At 37.8% G+C, this 18,514-nt stretch overlaps 2 protein-coding genes across 3 annotated transcripts in view; one reads left to right on the top strand and one right to left on the bottom strand.

The window, feature by feature from the left end:
* Window positions 1-18,514, bottom strand: part of LOC145246736 (sialin-like) — a 254,509-nt gene that overhangs the window by 230,614 nt on the left and 5,381 nt on the right. The gene's annotated exons all lie outside the window — the stretch shown is intronic.
* LOC145246735 (uncharacterized) lies at window positions 10,640-13,678 on the top strand. The gene has a single exon (XM_080108492.1). The coding sequence runs from the start codon at window positions 11,765-11,767 to the stop codon at window positions 13,676-13,678; it is 1,914 nt and encodes a 637-aa protein (XP_079964618.1). The 5' UTR covers window positions 10,640-11,764.

An 18,514-nucleotide genomic window follows, 5' to 3' on the forward strand; every position in this document is an offset into this window, starting at 1 on the left:
ATACTATTGCGTATTTTGTTACAAATGTACATGATGTCTTTATAGCCGATTATTATTCATTAAAACAAATCGGACAACAATTCCATACTTTTTGTAGCGAATAAATCTTATCCAATCAGCGACCAAGTGCGAGATCGGTGAAAAGCGAAAGTTGATTCAATTAATTTCTGGTGACGGTGACGATAGGGAGAGTCACAGTAGACGCTAAACAGGGAGTGAAAATATCTGCACCTTCATCCGAAAATATATAAGCAAAGAAAATAATTCAACTAAATCTTTCAATCGGTAAATGTGATTGAAAATAAACGCTTTTCTCGTTCTCGACAAAGAACGAAAAAGAATAAAACATTTGTGGAGCTTTTGGATATGAAGCTATACTCATCAACCCTGTAGGGGACAAAAGTGATCGTATTTTATGTATTAAAATAGTTTTGCCAACTTGTTATCGTTTCGCAACAATTGATATTGAATTACTTAAAATATTACACGAGATAATTAACATTTCGCCCATAACTTTTTAAATACGAAACAAAATTACTAATTTATTTATATAGATAGATATGCATTAACATTTTTGACCATTTCGATACACATTTATTTTTTGAAATGAGACAGCAAAGAAAAACAAAGAAAGAAGATATCAATTTGCCTTGTCATTTGCAATTTGAAAATAGATCGCAACCTACTGAAAATCAAGTCGGTCACTCTAAAGAAAGGACCATTTGAACACAACTGCTAAATATTTGTCCAGAGAATAAAACAATGTATCGAAACTGAACTATTTATTATATTGAAATTAAAATAATCATTGAGTTAAAAAACAATAACAAATAATAGTTACTTTATAAAATGTCCCTTTTAAAAACCAATATGCAAATTAGGTAAACTTGCAATTATGTCGAATTGTTGATATTATTAACGCCCCCCACCCCAAATGTTAGGAAGCATGAAAATAAAGGAAAAATATAATAAAACAGAGTGAATAAGTTTATCAGCGGAACAATGGAGAGAAAGTTGTTCACCAAGGTACAAAAAAGAAGCTTAATAGGGTTGATAATGAAAGTGTGACGAACACCAGTCAATATAATTTAGAGATAGTTTTATGAGTGGCAAGGCGTTTTACAACAGTTAGAGACGGTTTATGGAAGGCTTGGATTTGCGACGGTAAAAAATGCCTGGGTAGCCCCATTCACATTACCCGGTAGGTGCGCACCAGGCGACTAGCAATAAATGATCCCCTTCACAAAGGATGAAGATAAATCATGGTAGAGTGGAGCTTCTAGAACTGCACAGGAGCAGAAATCATACCTCAGACAACAAGGAAGAGACCAGCTAAATAATGGCCTAAACCATTGTGGCTTAGATATTGGGAGTTGTGGATAACTACAAAAAGTGATTTTGAATTCTTGGAACTAAGGGAAAACTAAAGCGGATGCTTAAAAATCGTATTTAAATTTAAATATAAATGACTATATTTTGAATTGTTATCATTGAAGCGCGAAATCCGGCCACATGTTCAATCCGGGTAACACTAGGTCGGCATAGCTGGTATTGAATTAAGTTCAGTTATATGTTATGTTCAGTTATATTATCCTTTTTCTTAATTGTAGTTTTAACAACCTTTCTAACGCCATTTTACTTGACAATTATCATTCGACTGCTAATTGACGTCAGATTATTATTCATTAAAACAAATCGGACAACAGTTTTATATTTTCTGTAGCGAATAAATCTTATCCAATCAGCGACCAAGTGTGAGATCGGTGAAAAGCGAAAGTTGATTCAATTAACTCATCAACCACGCAGGCAAAGATATTCACTTTCCATACTTCTGCGATCGACACCTGAAAAGTGAATGAAAACTATATAAAACCAACCAGTGTTCTTGGAAGTGAATGAATATTCGTTCAAACAGGTTCCAGTCTCCCCTTCCAAGAACAAGCCGGATTCCAGGTGGACAAAACCAACGGCTTATGAAACTAAGGTATGTCAGAAAATACATGTATCACACACACACACACACACACACACACACACACACACACACACACACACACACACACACACACACACGCACCCGCATATAAACATTTATACGATCATAGCATCGGAACATAAATTGACAGCAACAACACAACATTAGGGTTCAGATAGTGAAGAAGCATCTAGTATTTTCTAATGGTCACCCATTTTAGGCTCAAGGTTACTTAACTTCGGTGATCTAACATGAACTGATGGCTATGTGATTATGTTGTATATTTTTAAAAAGGATAACATACACTTGGCAAAAATATCAAAAAAAAGAAAAAAGAAAAAAATCTATTCCATTATAAAAGGAAAGCAAGATGAGAAGGATGAGGAAGATGATGACGAGGAGGAGCTTATGATCTAGGTAATTTATTTCAACTCCACCCCTTTTCACCTTTTTCGTTAATGATAACGAACAATCATCCCCCCAGAATGACATGTTGGTGTTTTAATTTCAAACAACCAATTGGAATAATTACTTTAAGGTCAAGGTCGAACTCAAACGACCTTCACTCTTGGCAATTTGTTTAGATTCCATCTTTATCACCGTTTTCGGGAATGATAATAAATAACATTCACCTCAAGATTGATATGCTTGTGTTAGATAGCATTTTCTCGTTGTAAAGTTATTTCAGTCAGTTACTACGCTAAAGTTTGAAATATCCTTTCGCCAAAGTTTGAAATAGTATCACGTTGCTCTGTCACACGTAAGTTTGAAACAGAATTTCGTTGCTCTATCACACATATATAGCATCCCTTTGCTCTGTCACAGATAAATTTGAAATAGCACTCCGTTGCTCTATCACATCTAAGTTTTAAATAGAATTTCGTTGCTCTGTCACACGTAAATTTGAAATAGCATCCTGTCGCTCTGTCACAAGTTATTTGATAATAGAATTTCGTTGCTCTGTCACACGTAAGTTGGAAATAGAATTTCGTTTCTCTTTCACCCGTGAGTTGGAAATAGAATTTCGTTGCTCTGCCACATGTAAATTTAAAATAGCATCCATTTGCTCTGTCATGCATGAATTTGAAATAGCATCCTGTTGCTCTGTCACACGTAAGTTTTAAATAGAATTTCATTACTCTGTCACGCATAAGTTTTAAATAGAATTTCGTTATTCTGTAACACATAAATCTAAACTAGCATCCCGTTGCTCTGTCACACGTAAGTTTTAAATAATATTTCGTTGCTTTGGCACGCGTAAGTTTGAAATAATATTTCGTCGCTCTGTACGTTTAAGATTGAAATATCATGGACACATTTTAGGTAAAGCCATTCTTCGTACAAGACCAATATTGACCTCATTTCTTCATTGTTTTGTTGTTTTCTTCTTTAAACGTTAATGTTCATCATGATTTATAATTATCCACAAACTGAAAACAAAACAAAAAACTTTACGAATGGAAAAAATCAGACCCGAATAACTAAAATCTAATATATAAAAGGCTATATGTCCGTCTGTCTGTCTGTCTCTCTCCATATGTTCAAACTCTATCTCTGCCGAAACTAAAACTCGCAGAGCGGCGGTAGGGGCCTCGAATGATTGAATTTTTATAAACCGTTCTTTTATGGGTCTTTAGCCGATTAAAATAGTTTTTAAGGGGGTCAAAAAGAGGCCAAAATTAAAAAAAAAATCGTTATATAATTTGTATATTCGTTTTAGTTTACTTTTAATTTTTAATTAGTTCATATACATGTCACATTCGTACAGTGGTAACGCCATCAGCTTCGAATGCTAGTTTTGCTTTCGGTTTCGATTCTAGCTAATAGCACCAAAATATATTTTTTTTAATTTTGAAATGACTCTATAATAATATATACGAAATCTGGACAAATTAAAATATCTTATTTAAGGGTATTTTATGACCGGGCAAAACCGCCCCCTAGGTTTGTTTTATGGGCCGCTCTTTTATGCGTTTTACTCGGTTAAAACAATTTTTACGGGGACAAAAAAAATGAAAAAAATCGTTACGCATTTTGTACATTCGTTTTAGTTTATTTTTAATTTTTAATCAGTTCATATACATGTCACATTGGTACAGTGGTAACGTCACCAGCTTTGAATGCTACGGCTTTGCTTTCAATTCTAGCTCTTTTTTAATACTTTTTTTTTTAATTTTGAAATCATGACTATAATAATATATACGAAATCTGGGAAAATTAAAATATCATATTTAAGCATACTTTACGACCGGGCAAAGCTGGGCGCCCCCTACTGGTCATTTATATATAAATAGCAAGCCGCCCGGCGTTGCTCGGCGTTGCTCGGCGTTGCTCGGCGTTGCTCGGTCGTAAAATACGCATAAATATTATATTTTAATTCATACAGAAACTGAGATATGTGCATGCGAATATTTTGTTTTTTCTAAACATTTCACTTCTTGTAAGTAAAAAAAAAAATACTCGGGCTGAAATCGAAATCCAAGCCTAACCTGAGCCAAGTACGATAACCATTAGGCCAGCGTGAAACGTCTTTAAAATGTGTTTTCAAACCTACTTATACTTAAAATAATGAATCTATCACGTAAACGATTCGCACATGCGCAGGCGTGAAAGTTGAGAAACAGATGAAAATCTGATGCCCACTCCCCTACGTTCCAATTTTTCAATTTTGATCCCTTTAGCAGTGTTTGTTCCGGATGAAAACCGATTAAAAAGTTTTCCACGTGTTTGAATACCCCACATACCAAATTCCATTACTGTAGATAAAAAATCGTTGAGTATATAGGTTTAGAAGTGTCCTCATACACATTCTCACTTTCATAGATATATAGATAACAACTCGCATGAAAAGTAAAGCCGAAACGCAAATTTTTAGCTTTATTTGGTCAGTAGATGCTTATTCACATAATTAAACCACGTCTTCTCCACATGTGCCAGCGACAATGTTACGCTGAACTTGTAATTAATACAACAACTGAGTATATAAACAACAATATTTTTAAATGCACAATTCTTTTTTTTTTTTTTTTTGGTCTCTTGACAAAAGAAGGGTGGACCTGTTAATTCACCCTTGCCCGTGCGCCCGTTCACCCGTTCACCCGTCCGCACTTTTTTCAATAACTACGCCTTGGAATTTTTGAAATTTTGCACAAACATTAAACATGATATGAGTAAAAAAGTAACAGAACGGATTTTCTGGGAAAACTTCGCTTGCCCCCCCCCCCCCGGGTGCCTTTCGGGTTCAAATGGCTAAAATTGACACTTTCGTGTTTATTAAAACAAAATTGATGTCTTGGATTTTTATAAAACTTTCTGAAAAGTTGTAACTGATTTATATATAATTTTGTTTGTCTATACTTCACAATAACTCTTGGGTGTGTCCCAGGGGCTCTTTTAGGGCTAATAAAAAACTCCATTTTTGGGACTATTTTACCATATTTGTCTAAAATTTACTGTGTATGTCTATTTAGCAGTTTTGCATGGTGCTGAATTCAAATTTTAATATGTCAAGGCCTTGGGGACATTTGGGGTTTAATTGAGTGTAATTGTAAATTTATGTTTTGCGTAGTACATAACTCAAATTTTCATATGTTAAGGCCTAAAACTGCACCGTTTGTTCATTTTCACCAGGATTTGACGTTCTCTAGGGACTTTTGGGGCTAAATGGGGTGGGGGAAAATGCTGAAGTCATTTTTTATGCCGCGTTCACTGTGCACTCACGGGGGGGCATGCTTCACTTGTTTTTTCTTTCTTTCTTTTTTTTGTAGAAGCAGGTACTTCCTAAGAAAGAGTATTGCTTTCACGTTTGGGGATGTGCCGCTCAAACCACACATTCTTGCTTTGATAGAGTACAAAATCGATTTCGAAATCTATCGGGATATAATCCTCTCTCTTCCCTAAAACCCCCTTTTTCCACAGAAGTAACGTTGGTAGTCTTCTCTGTTATATCATTAATTTTATCGAGAATATTCTATTGAGATTACATATTTGATTTTTCTATGTAAAACGCTCACAGTAAGGACCCGATTTCTACCACAACTGAAAAAAACATTCCATCTTCGTGTGCCTATCATTGAAACATAATTTCCATGAACCAAATTTCTGTTCAATAACTTTCTATCTGTACAACTCGTTACCACAGGATTGCATTTCTGTTGGCTACAACATGGTAGTTTTAGAATCCAATGTAAACAAATGCATTGTCCTCATAAATACATTTTACTCGTTCCATTCATTTCAATCCTCTCATAATATTCTTCACTTTTTAACTGATACTCTGGTAATTTCATTAACCCTTATCCTCGAGTTGTTTTTAGTCTTGAAATACAGTATGAAATAAAATTCTAGACACTTTTACCACTGATCGTAGCATTTTGTGCGGAATAGTTCTTAGACATCATCACAGTAAGTTTTATTTGTTTATGTAGCCCATGGATTCTCTTTGATTGTTATATAAAAAGGGACAAACCCCCAGTAAGTAAAAGAGAAAAATAAGTCGAAAAGGATATTTAGACAAGGTTAGAATTGAACCCAGCAAGAAAAGTTAAAAAAGAATACATATTGTAATCCTAAGAATGTAGGACGATTGTCATTGTTCTTGGAAATAACTAAATATTATTTATGTCAGAGTTAGATATGAACAATGCAGGTTAGAAATAATGTTTAACAAATAGGTTAGATTTTGAAATAAATAGGTTATAAATGAAACAATCAATTTAGGAATTTTTTTGTTTACCAGAGGCGTGTAGATGCATGTGCAAAGCGCACGTGTAATTTGAAACGTGAGGGACTCACATTATTTCACCACGCCTCTGACGTCATCAGGAAAGGAGATTCCTAATATATTGAGACAGAGTTCAAAGTGAGAGAAAGTCACAGTCAGAGTCAGAATCGATTTAGTGAGAGTTGATGCCCATGGGAGGCGAAGGGGTGGGGGATAAGGAGACCATGTAGTCGTAAAGGCTTGAATCCCTGACCATCATCATCATCCAGCTGGTGTGAATAAAGAATCATCTATATTTGTAAACTGTTGTTTTCGTCTGTTGTCATTCCACCAAAAGGAAAAGGTAAATGTGTTTTGTCTATCATCTTGTAAACGAAATTTGTACAACACCTTTCCTAGTAATATGTGTCCCCTCCGCCATCATCAATAATGTATCTCCCCTTTGTATGTGTTAACGAGAAATGTTGTATAAATATCTCAGCTCTGTATTAATAATAATATGTAGTCTCCAAAAATCGTCACAGTCGCCGTTGTGATGTAAACAATATATAAATGTCATTATCATCCTCTGTATTATGTGTCTTCGTCCCCCCCCCCCAACTACACAACATGCTATAAATTGCACCCCTTCGTGTATTATGCCCTTGTTAAGTCTGTATTTGACAAAACTTCTGATTATATATATATATATATATATAATATATAATATTATATATATATATTATATATATATCATATATATTATATATATATTATATATATATTATATATATTATATATATTATATATATATTATATATATATTATATATATATATATTATATTATATATATATATCTGTAACAAATACTCGCCTAGTTACAACAACTGCCAACAATATCCGTCGGTGTTCGTGCGTAAAACTAAACGAAAATTCCCTGAACAGAGCTTCTTTCCTAAAATCTGTCCTTCTATGGGACACAATACCGTTGGGCTGCTTCTCAGCTTATTATAACATGGTTGTTTTCAAGTAAAATAAGTTCTTGTTGATTCGTTCTCTTGTATAATTAAACCCTACCCAAGTTCCGCCATTACTGATCATCACCGTGCTGTCTCATCGTCTACCTTAACACTCTAGCATGGCATGATATACGGTGATCCCCATAAACTATATATACATGAATATATAAACATATAAATAAATATCCGCGTTTATATACATGTATACATGTGTGTGTGAATAAAGAAAAAAACTGCAAAGTGTTTACATGAGCACTGACGTTTCGTTTGCATTCAAAAACTTCTTCAAGATGATTGGTTTTGGAGAAAAACAGAAGTCAAGATTTATAAATGATGTGGAATAAACGTGTTCTTTTTTTCCCCGAAACGAAAAAGACGTTAAAATTAAATTATGTGACACTTTTATGAAATGAAATGAATGTTTTATTTTTGAATATCGATGTCATTCAAAGAGTTTTTATTAAGAATGTAGTAATTGTCTGTAATTTTGAGATGAGGTGTTTTCATTGATTGAGATTGTCGGACTGACTTCCTCATCTTGGTTGTTATTGTCACAACGCACTAGATGGTTTGGAGTTTAACGTCTATGTTTTGTTTCGAAAACTAAAAGAATGAAACCACCCATTTAAGTCATAAACGCATCACGTATTTTGGAATGTTGACCATTTTTCTTCGAATCAGTTATCTTGAAAAAGTATTTGAATAAAGACAAAACATGTAAATACGTAAATGCGAAATCACAAAATATACACCCTTTTTCTTTCAGAGCTAAAACCACACCCGAATATATTATATAAAAAAACGAATGTAGCCTTGATTGTCGTTTCATTAACGTTTCCTTTTTGGTCTGATGAGTTGGTCTCTTTGAATTGAGATTCAACTTAAACATGTATGCACATATGTAACTAATAATGTTTGATAATAAACATACTATATACCAGCTCTACCCTCCATTGGGCACTCTTTAATAATCACGCGGGTCTCATTGGATTTATCTCTAGGAAACCAATCTATACAACCATAGCACACACACACACACACACACACACACACACACACACACACACACACACACACACACACACACACACACACATTTAATTATAGAGTTGTTATTTTTTTTCCGATTACCGTAAAATGAATGTGCAGATATTTTCTCAAACGTAAAAAGGAGAGAGGACCTATAAATTTTTAGTTCTACTGGGTGTCTAAAATTTATCAATATTTATTTTTTAACATTACTACCAACAGTGGAAGATTTTGTGTAAAAAAAAGCCAGACAATTAAAAGAAACGCTTTTGGCATCGGAAAATAGGCACAATTTTTTTCGATTCCGATACCCCCAAAAGTTCCGATTTTTCCGATTCCTGATTCCGATTAATCGTCCCAACACTAACAGATGCTAAAATATTCAGCTTTGGAACTAAATTATGTTAAAAAAAAAAAAAAAAAAAAAGAAAGGAAAAACTTGAATTGTAATTTTTCTAAAGATTCCCGAGTTCGACAATGTACACCTGGAGAAGGTCGGAGGTTTCATCGACCGAAACGTTGTGAAAATAGCACTCGAGTTGGGAACAGTAGTCCAAATAATCCAAATATTATGATTGAGCTTACCCTATAACAATGTATAATTTGGCTTATTCACCCCTGAAGATTTCTCATGAAAAGTTACATCTAATTCGTTAACATAACATATTTTTTGCAATCATTTTCGTTTCTATAGAAACCAACAAAAATATATATTCTCTTTTATTATACGAATAAAATAACATCAACAAATGTTATCAAAGACAAAACAAGTTACTCTTCTAACCTCCCTGAATCAGATTGTGGGTTTGAACATATTTTAAAGCGTTTATTCTATACAGATAGAAATTCACCCAAGAAATGCCACGGTGACATTTTTAGGTGGATTTCTATCAGTATTTTGCTTTATTTTTTATATTTTGAGCGATTATCGAGACTTCCCAGATGACTGTCGTATCTCGATCATCTTGTCGTTCTAACGTAGCAACTCGGCACTACGTGTGTTTTGAATTAAATAAACGCTTTTAAATAAGTTAAAACACAGAATCTTATCCAGGTAGGCATAAGAGTAACTTATCTTGCCTTTGGTATCATTTATTTGTCATATAGTTGTTTCCTTTCACCTTTCTCGGTTTGTTGTCTATAGGAATAGATGCCCGAAGTTTCTTTTTAAAGAAATCAATTTTAGCTCATTATAAAATGTGTAAGTCAAAGTATTTTACTGCTTTTGAGCTTAGTTTTCTCAGCAACCAGCAATAATGTTGTATATTTCGTAGATACTGCTTTCAATTTAGCAACACTATTAAACCATCTTCTATAATATAAATCTCACCGGTCTGGTTAAATGTATGTATGTATGTATGTATGTATGTATATATGTATACGCACGGGTTTAAGTTTGCCTGCCTACTACCACTTTTTTTGTTGCTTAACGCACACCTCAAAACACCCGGGAAACGCCGGGCACCCAGGCTAGTCTATAATATAAATATCACCTATCTGTTTAAATGTATGTATGTATGTATGTATGTATGTCTGCCTAAAACTTTCGACAGAGGCGACGGATTTTCACGAGGTCCATATCGTTTTGAAGTTCGACTCTTCGGACGACAACTATCGAAAAATTGGCCAAAAACATTAATTCCTTCACCCACAACTGGACACTTTCCTACAAGGAGGGGTAGTTTTTTTTTTGCACCGATATTTTGAAAATCATCCCCTCTTTTCGATTGACTAGCCTTAATTTAAACCTTCGCCACTTCCGGGTTTTCGATGGACGCAACGGCAAAGACGTCACGTTTTTTCTTTTCACGTTCTTTTCCTGCTTCGCGTTACGGGTTCGAGCCTACCTGCCTACTACCACTTTTTTTTTTTGCTCATGTTACAAATATGTGAAAAAAAATATATAATTTGAGACAATAATTACTTTTAATATTATAAAAAAAAAAGGTCGAGAGAGAAAATTCTGTTTTATCGCGTTTTATATTGTCGTCTGCTCTCAGTGAATTTGTAAACATCCGGAAAAAGAAAGAGAGAGAGAGAGAGAGAGAGAGAGAGAGAGAGAACATACGAAAATACAGCGAGGGGACGCCTATAAACTGTAAAGAAAGAGAGAGGGGGAGAGAGAAGATATGAAACTAGAGAGAGGGAAAGCTGCAGGCATCCGCCTCGCGTGTTATTGAGCGAGTGACGCGAGAGAGATGCAGGTACATACAGTGAGAGAGGGGGCGCCAAAGAGAGAGAGAGAAAGGTATACCATTAGAGAGAGGGAAAGAAGCGGCGCAGGGTGGCGAGACAGTTACGATATAGCAGCCGAGAAGGAGGGTCAGGGAAGCGACATTGTTGGCGATGGTGACGGCGTTTGTGGTGCTGACGACGGCGAAGAAATGAACGATATATTTTGACGACAGAGAAAACGAAAAAAGGCGATAATGAGGAATGACGATGTATCCAATGGACGAAGGAATGAAATTGTTTCAAAAGAAAGTAATGCGACAGAAATATTTAAAACCCGGCGCTGAGTGAGTCGATTGTTTATTTTTCTCTCTCTATATCTCTCTCATATATGAAAGCGACTACAAAAACAAAAACACAAAAAGGATATCCTTCCATTTTGGAGTTAAAAGCAGACGACAGGGTGTGAACTGTTTATTTCTTTTGCGCGGAAATTCTCTCTCGAATCTATTTCAAGTTTGTTTGTTCATCCAGTTACACATTCTCTTTTACTTTCGTTACAATATATTTTTATATATGTAAATAAAATTGTGTTAATTTTTCCATTGGCCTCGGTATTGTTACTTGGATGTGTTTTTCCTGTCTTGTGTTTATAAATGTCTTTCGAGAAAATGGATATATCCCTCCCGTACCTAAAAACCCGGGAAAACTAATTTCTTTTAAATAATTTTTTTATATTTTGTGTTACGACTTTTACTCCTAGACATTCCGGGTCGTAGCATTAATGGGGATTATCCTTCTCCAAAGACACTAGACAATGGACACATTTAAAGTAACAAGAGGTGTTTAAAAAAAAAAAAAAAAAGATGGCTCTGGTTCAAGCATTCCTAGACTCACCGTCATTTGAAGAACTGTGCAAGATGAAAAAAGATGACATATTATCGATAGCGAGAGAGTATGAGTTAGACTACAGACCGGGTATGCGGAAAGCAAAACTAATTGAGATAGTGACGGAACATTTGGTCGATAATGACCTAGTGGACGAGTTCGTGTTGCGGATTTTGACAGAGAGCAGACCTGAACCCCGTCAGGAAAGAAGGGAAGAATTCGGCATCCCCAGAAATATCCGGCTCGTGCCGACGTTCCACGAAGAAAATGTGGACGGGTATTTCCTACATTTTGAGAAGATAGCTTTGAGCGCTAAATGGCCCAGGGATGCATGGCCGATGCTGCTACAGACGGCGCTGAAAGGAAAAGCACAGGAAGTATATACCTCCCTATCTTTAGCAGATTGCACCGACTACGACCGCCTGAAACGTGCCATCCTCCATAATTATGAGTTAGTGCCTGAGGCATATCGGCAACGATTTCGGTCATGCCAAAAGGAAGAAGACCAGACGTACGTTGAATTCTTCCGTCAGAAAGAAACTCATTTCAATAGGTGGACCTCGGCTAAAGATGCCACCTTTGATTACGAAAAACTCCGTCAATTGATCTTGATGGAGGAGTTCAAGAGCTGCCTCCCTAATGAACTAAAATTATTCCTGGACGAGAGGCGGATCGACACAACATACGAAATGGCGATCCTTGCCGACGAGTACGCCCTGACGCATGCATGCGAGGGAAATAAACCCCTAAAATTATCTGAGACCCGCTCGAACTCCCGGAAAACAAGTAGCGTTACCCACAACTTAGGGCATAGTCCAGACAGTAAGATATATCGACCCCCTGACATCAGAAACAGATCCCCAAACAACTCGATCCGACCACCCACCTATCAAATGACAAAGACACATAGGCCTGTAACGTGCTATTATTGCAGGAAGGTTGGACATATTGCAATGAACTGCCCCGCAAGGGAAAATGTGAACTCGATGAAAAGACCACTTGGTAAACCGCAAGGCTTTATCACCACCTACCAACCCCCTGCAGAGAACGACGGCGATAAAATCAGGGAGGAGTTCCAACCATTTGTGTCGGATGGTCTGATATATCCGATAACTGACCACACGAATTGGCGGAAAGTAAAAATCCTTCGCGACACTGGAGCAACCCAATCGCTGGTTTTAAAACAGAGTATGCCATGCGAGTCACAGACGGCGACAGGAGAATCCGTCATAATTCGCGGAATTGGGGGGAGGTATATTAATGTACCGATCCACCGAATCTCTCTTGATTCGAACATAGTACGTGGTCTGGTGGAAGTAGGCGTAGTCGATAGCCTACCCATGAAGGGTATCTCGATGTTACTCGGGAATGGTCTAGCCGGCGAAAGAGTTGTTCCCCACCCGAGAGTGATGGTGGAGCCAAACACTTCAGAAAACACTGAGATGATAGAGGAACAACACCCCGGCATCTTCCCAGCGTGTGCAGTAACCCGTGCCCAGTCCGCAAAAAGAACAGCAGAGGAAAGGTTAGAGGCAAAAGATCAGTTCAGGGAAGATGAGGAAATCGACCTATCGAAATCATTCATGAATCTTGAGGGGACGCTCAACTCGCCACCCACAGATCCAAATAATACCCATACCAACGAAACCTCCCTACAAGTTCCCGCTTCGCGGCAACTGATCATACAAGAACAGTGGAAGGACGATGGGATTTCCCCCCTCTTCGAAGAAGCACTGCCCAAAGAAGAACTGGAAAAAATACCCTCTGGATATTTTATAAAAAATTGTGTACTGATAAGGAAATGGAAGCCCCCGCAATCCCCATCTCACGAAGACTGGGCGGTGATATACCAACTAGTGTTACCAAAGGCACGTAAGGCCGAAGTGTTGTAAATAGCGCACGAAACCCCCTTGGGAGGCCACTTAGGCGTCCGTAAAACCTATGATAGGATCACCAAACACTTTTACTGGCCTGGAGTCTGCAAAGATGTATCCAACTTTTGCCGAACTTGCCACACCTGCCAGATGGCAGGCAAGCCGAATCAGAAGATACCAATCGCCCCCCTACATCCTATACCCGCTTTTGAAGAACCATTTTGCCGCGTTTTAATTGACTGCGTGGGTCCACTTCCTAAGACCAAACGAGGAAATCAGTATATATTCACTATCCTCTGCGCATCTACCAGATTTCCAGAAGCAATCCCGCTCAGGAACATATCTGCTGAGAAAATCACAAGGGCTCTTCTCAACTTCTTCTCCATGGTCGGACTACCGAGGGTAATACAGTCTGATCAAGGATCGAATTTCATGTCCAGGATGTTTCGACAGTCTATGAGTGTGCTGGGAGTACAAACCGTAAAGTCAAGCGCATACCATCCCCAGTCCCAAGGTGCCCTAGAGAGATTTCACTCTACACCGAAAACCATGATCCGGACCTATTGCCTTAGTCACCAGAAAGATTGGGATGAGGGTATTCCCTTTTTGATGTTTGCAGCGCGAGACGCCACACAGGAGTCTCTAGGATTCAGCCCGTTCGAACTAATATTTGGCCAATCAGTACGTGGACCCCTAGCATTGTTAAAAGAAAAATGGCTGCAGGAAGGAGTCACCTGTTAACCCATACTGGAGTATGTGTCAAGGTTCAGAAACAGACTATATGAAACCAGCCGACTGGCACGTGAAAGGTTACGAACAGCTCAAGCCAGAATGAAACAACATTATGCCCGAAATACTACCCCCAGGACTTTCAAAGTCGGAGACAATGTGCTTGTTTTGTTACCATTATCTGGTCATCCACTTAAGGCTCGGTTCCACGGCCCCTACACCATTGCTCGGAAGGTCAGTGAACTAAACTATATAATAAATACTCCTGATCGTAGAAAGGCGACACAGATGTGCCATATCAATATGCTCAAACCGTATTTTGAAAGGGATAAAATAAACCTTATTGTAGTCACAACTCCGCCCGCTTCCATAAAAGGACCCGAGGAGGACAGTGAAAGGATCCCGGGGAAAGACAACCACCCTCCGAGGCTATCAAACTCAGAGATATTAGCCAATCTTACACTCGTACTATCTCATTTAACAAATAGCGAAAGAAACGATATGACCGTCCTCATTCGGAGCTATAGAGATCTCTTTCCCGACGTTCCTAAACAAACGAACATCATGCAACATGATGTGGAAATCGAAAGGGTCACCCCCATTAAGCAGCACCCATATCGTGTAAGCCCACATAAAGCAGAAATGATTAGACAAGAAGTCAGATACATGCTCGAGCATGGCATCATTGAACCTAGCCAGAGCAGCTGGTCATCTCCTTGTGTGTTAGTTGGAAAACCAGACGGATCCGTTCGCTTTTGCACAGATTACCGCAAAGTGAACGCTATCACAAAGTCAGACTCTCACCCCATACCCAGGATGGATGACTGCATCGACAAAATTGGCAAGGCCACATACATTTCTAAGCTAGACCTACTCAAAGGATATTGGTGTGTATCCTTGACTGAGCGTGCTAAAGAGATATCGGCTTTCGTTACACCCCATGGTTTGTACCAATATAGAGTCATGCCCTTCGGGATGAAGAACTCCCAAGCCACCTTTCAGAGAATGATGAATTCATGTTTGCGAGATCTATCCGGTGTTGAAATCTATATCGACGACATCGTCGTATATAATGAGAGCTGGGCTGAACACATAACGTCCTTGAGAGCCGTATTGGATAGACTTCGGCGGGCAAACCTCACGGTTCATTTAGCTAAAAGCGACTTTGGCAAGGCTGAAGTTATATACCTAGGACATACAGTCGGCTACGGGAAGGTATCCCCGGTTGAGGCAAAAATTCAAGGCATCGTGGATTACCCTGCTCCTGCTAATTTGAAGAGTCTGAGGCGATTCCTCGGCATGGCCGGATATTACAGGAAATTCTGTCGAAACTTTTCCGACATAGCGTTACCACTCACCCAGATGCTGTCCAAGAAGGTGAAATTCTCCTGGACCCCAACTTATCAAAAAGCATTTGAGCAAATCAAATCTTTACTATGTTCTCAACCTGTTTTGAAAGCCCCTGACTTCTCACAGCCATTCCGTTTAGCCATCGATGCCAGTGATTCTGGTCTTGGTTCCGTATTACTCCAGACAGATTCAGCCGGTATTGAACATCCAGTTAGCTATTTTCCAGGAAGTTTAATGCGTATCAAAAGGGATATTCGACTGTTGAAAAGGAGACGTTAGCCCTCGTCCTCAGCTTAAGGCATTTCGACGTGTATGTTTCTTCCTCGTGTACGCAAATACTCGTTTATACTGACCACAACCCCCTTACTTTCTTATACAAGATGAAGAATCAAAATCGACGATTATTAAACTGGAGTTTGATTCTACAAGAATATAACTTGAAAATCCAGCATATCAGAGGAGTGAACAACGTTTGTGCTGATGCTTTATCCCGTGTATAATATGGATAACCTAGAACACTTCTTGTATGTTTCTTTTTTTCCAAGAGACTTCAATATCACACGAAAACGTGAGGGACTGGACAAAATAAGTATGAAAAAAAAATCTTTGGAAAAGATTTTCTTTTTTTTCTAATATGGGGGGGGTGTTACAAATATTTGAAAAAATATATATAAGTTTGAGACAATAATTACTTTTAATATTATAAAAAAAAAAGGTCGAGAGAGAGAAAATTCTGTTTTATCGCGCTTTATATTGTCGTCTGCTCTCAGTGAATTTGTAAACATCCGGAAAAAGAAAAAGAGAGAGAGAGAGAACATACGAAAATACAGCGAGGGGACGCCTATAAACTGTAAAGAAAGAGAGAGAGGGGGGGGGAGAGAAGATATGAAACTAGAGAGAGGGAAAGCTGCAGGCATCCGCCTCGCGTGTTATTGAGCGAGTCACGCGAGAGAGATGCAGGTACATACAGTGAGAGAGAGGGGGCGCCAAAGAGAGAGAGAGAGAGAGAGAGAGAGAGAGAGAGAGAGAGAGAGAGAGAGAGAGAGAAAGGTATACCATTAGAGAGAGGGAAAGGAGCGGCGCAGGGTGGCGAGACAGTTACGATATAGCAGCAGAGGAGGAGGGTCAGGGAAGCGACATTGTTGGCGATGGTGACGGCGTTTGTGGTGCTGACGACGGCGAAGAAATGAACGATATATTTTGACGACAGAGAAAACGAAAAAAGGCGATAATGAGGAATGACGATGTATCCAATGGACGAAGGAATGAAATTGTTTCAAAAGAAAGTAATGCGACAGAAATATTTAAAACCCGGCGCTGAGTGAGTCGATTGTTTATTTTTCTCTCTCTATATCTCTCTCTCATATATGAAAGCGACTACAAAAACAAAAACACAAAAAGGATATCCTTCCATTTTGGAGTTAAAAGCAGACGACAGGGTGTGAACTGTTTATTTCTTTTGCGCGGAAATTCTCTCTCGAATCTATTTCAAGTTTGTTTGTTCATCCAGTTACACATTCTCTTTTACTTTCGTTACAATATATTTTTATATATGTAAATAAAATTGTGTTAATTTTTCCATTGGCCTCGGTATTGTTACTTGGATGTGTTTTTCTTGTCTTGTGTTTATAAATGTCTTTCGAGAAAATGGATATATCCCTCCCGTACCTAAAAACCCGGGAAAACTAATTTCTTTTAAATAATTTTTTTTATATTTTGTGTTACGACTTTTACCCCTAGACATTCCGGGTCGTAACACTCAACACACACCTTCGAACACCCGAGCAACGCCGGGCACCCAGGTTAGTACATACATAAACGGTGGTTGTAGACCCCCCCCCAATCCATTATAAATCCAATTCTTAGCGCATTCAATATTAGAATAAATAGAATATTCAGAGTTATTTTGAAATGAAAACTCTACTGTATAAGGACTAATAAAATAGCACAACATATCAATCTATCAGTAATCGAAGAAGTCAGAAACTAAATTTTAAGGAGAAGCAAAAATAAAAAAAAATGGGCCAAAATGTATAAAATCTGAAACTTGCAAAGAATTGTTTTCGTGAAATGTGTGTATGTATCAGTGAGTGAAAGTAAGACGGATAGAGGTTTAGAAAACGCTATGAGAGAGAGAGAGAGAGAGAGAGAGAGAGAGAGAGAGAGAGAGAGAGAGAGAGAGAGAGAGATTATTTTTCATTTAATCTTAATTTAAATAATTCAACCCAAGCTCAATGCGTGACTCAACGGGTCATAGTCACTTTTCTGAAGAATAGCGCTACTATTTGGCGCTAAAAAAAGTCTTATCTATAAAAGAGGAAAAAACACGCTGACGATATCAGCTATCGCCTTTTGCAGTTTTCTTTCTCTCTAACGGCCAGAGGGAAAGAACGAAAGAGGGGAGAGAGAGAGAGAGAGAGAGAGAGAGAGAGAGAGAGAGAGAGAGAGAGAGAGAGAGAGAGAGTTGGTCAGGTGCTTTGTGTTATTTTCTATATTTGTTTCTAAAGAAAGAAATGATTCAAACCTTGCTTGCAAATACACTCGGATTATAAAATATGCGTGTATTCATTGGAATTGAAGCGAGCATTTAAAAACAGGATATGTGCGACGTCCCTACCTCACACTATTTTTTTTTTAATTTTTTTTTTTTTTATAGAAAACATTCTTCAGATAAATATCGATTCCGGAAGAACCTTTCGGACATATAACAGACCTGTTTGATTTTTAATTTGTGTCACAATTTGTCACATTAATAGGACTCCCCCTCCCATCCCC

Source organism: Euprymna scolopes, chromosome 24 (genome assembly GCF_053919585.1).
Source record: "Euprymna scolopes isolate OS-2025 chromosome 24, ASM5391958v1, whole genome shotgun sequence".
NCBI lineage: Eukaryota > Metazoa > Mollusca > Cephalopoda > Sepiida > Sepiolidae > Euprymna > Euprymna scolopes.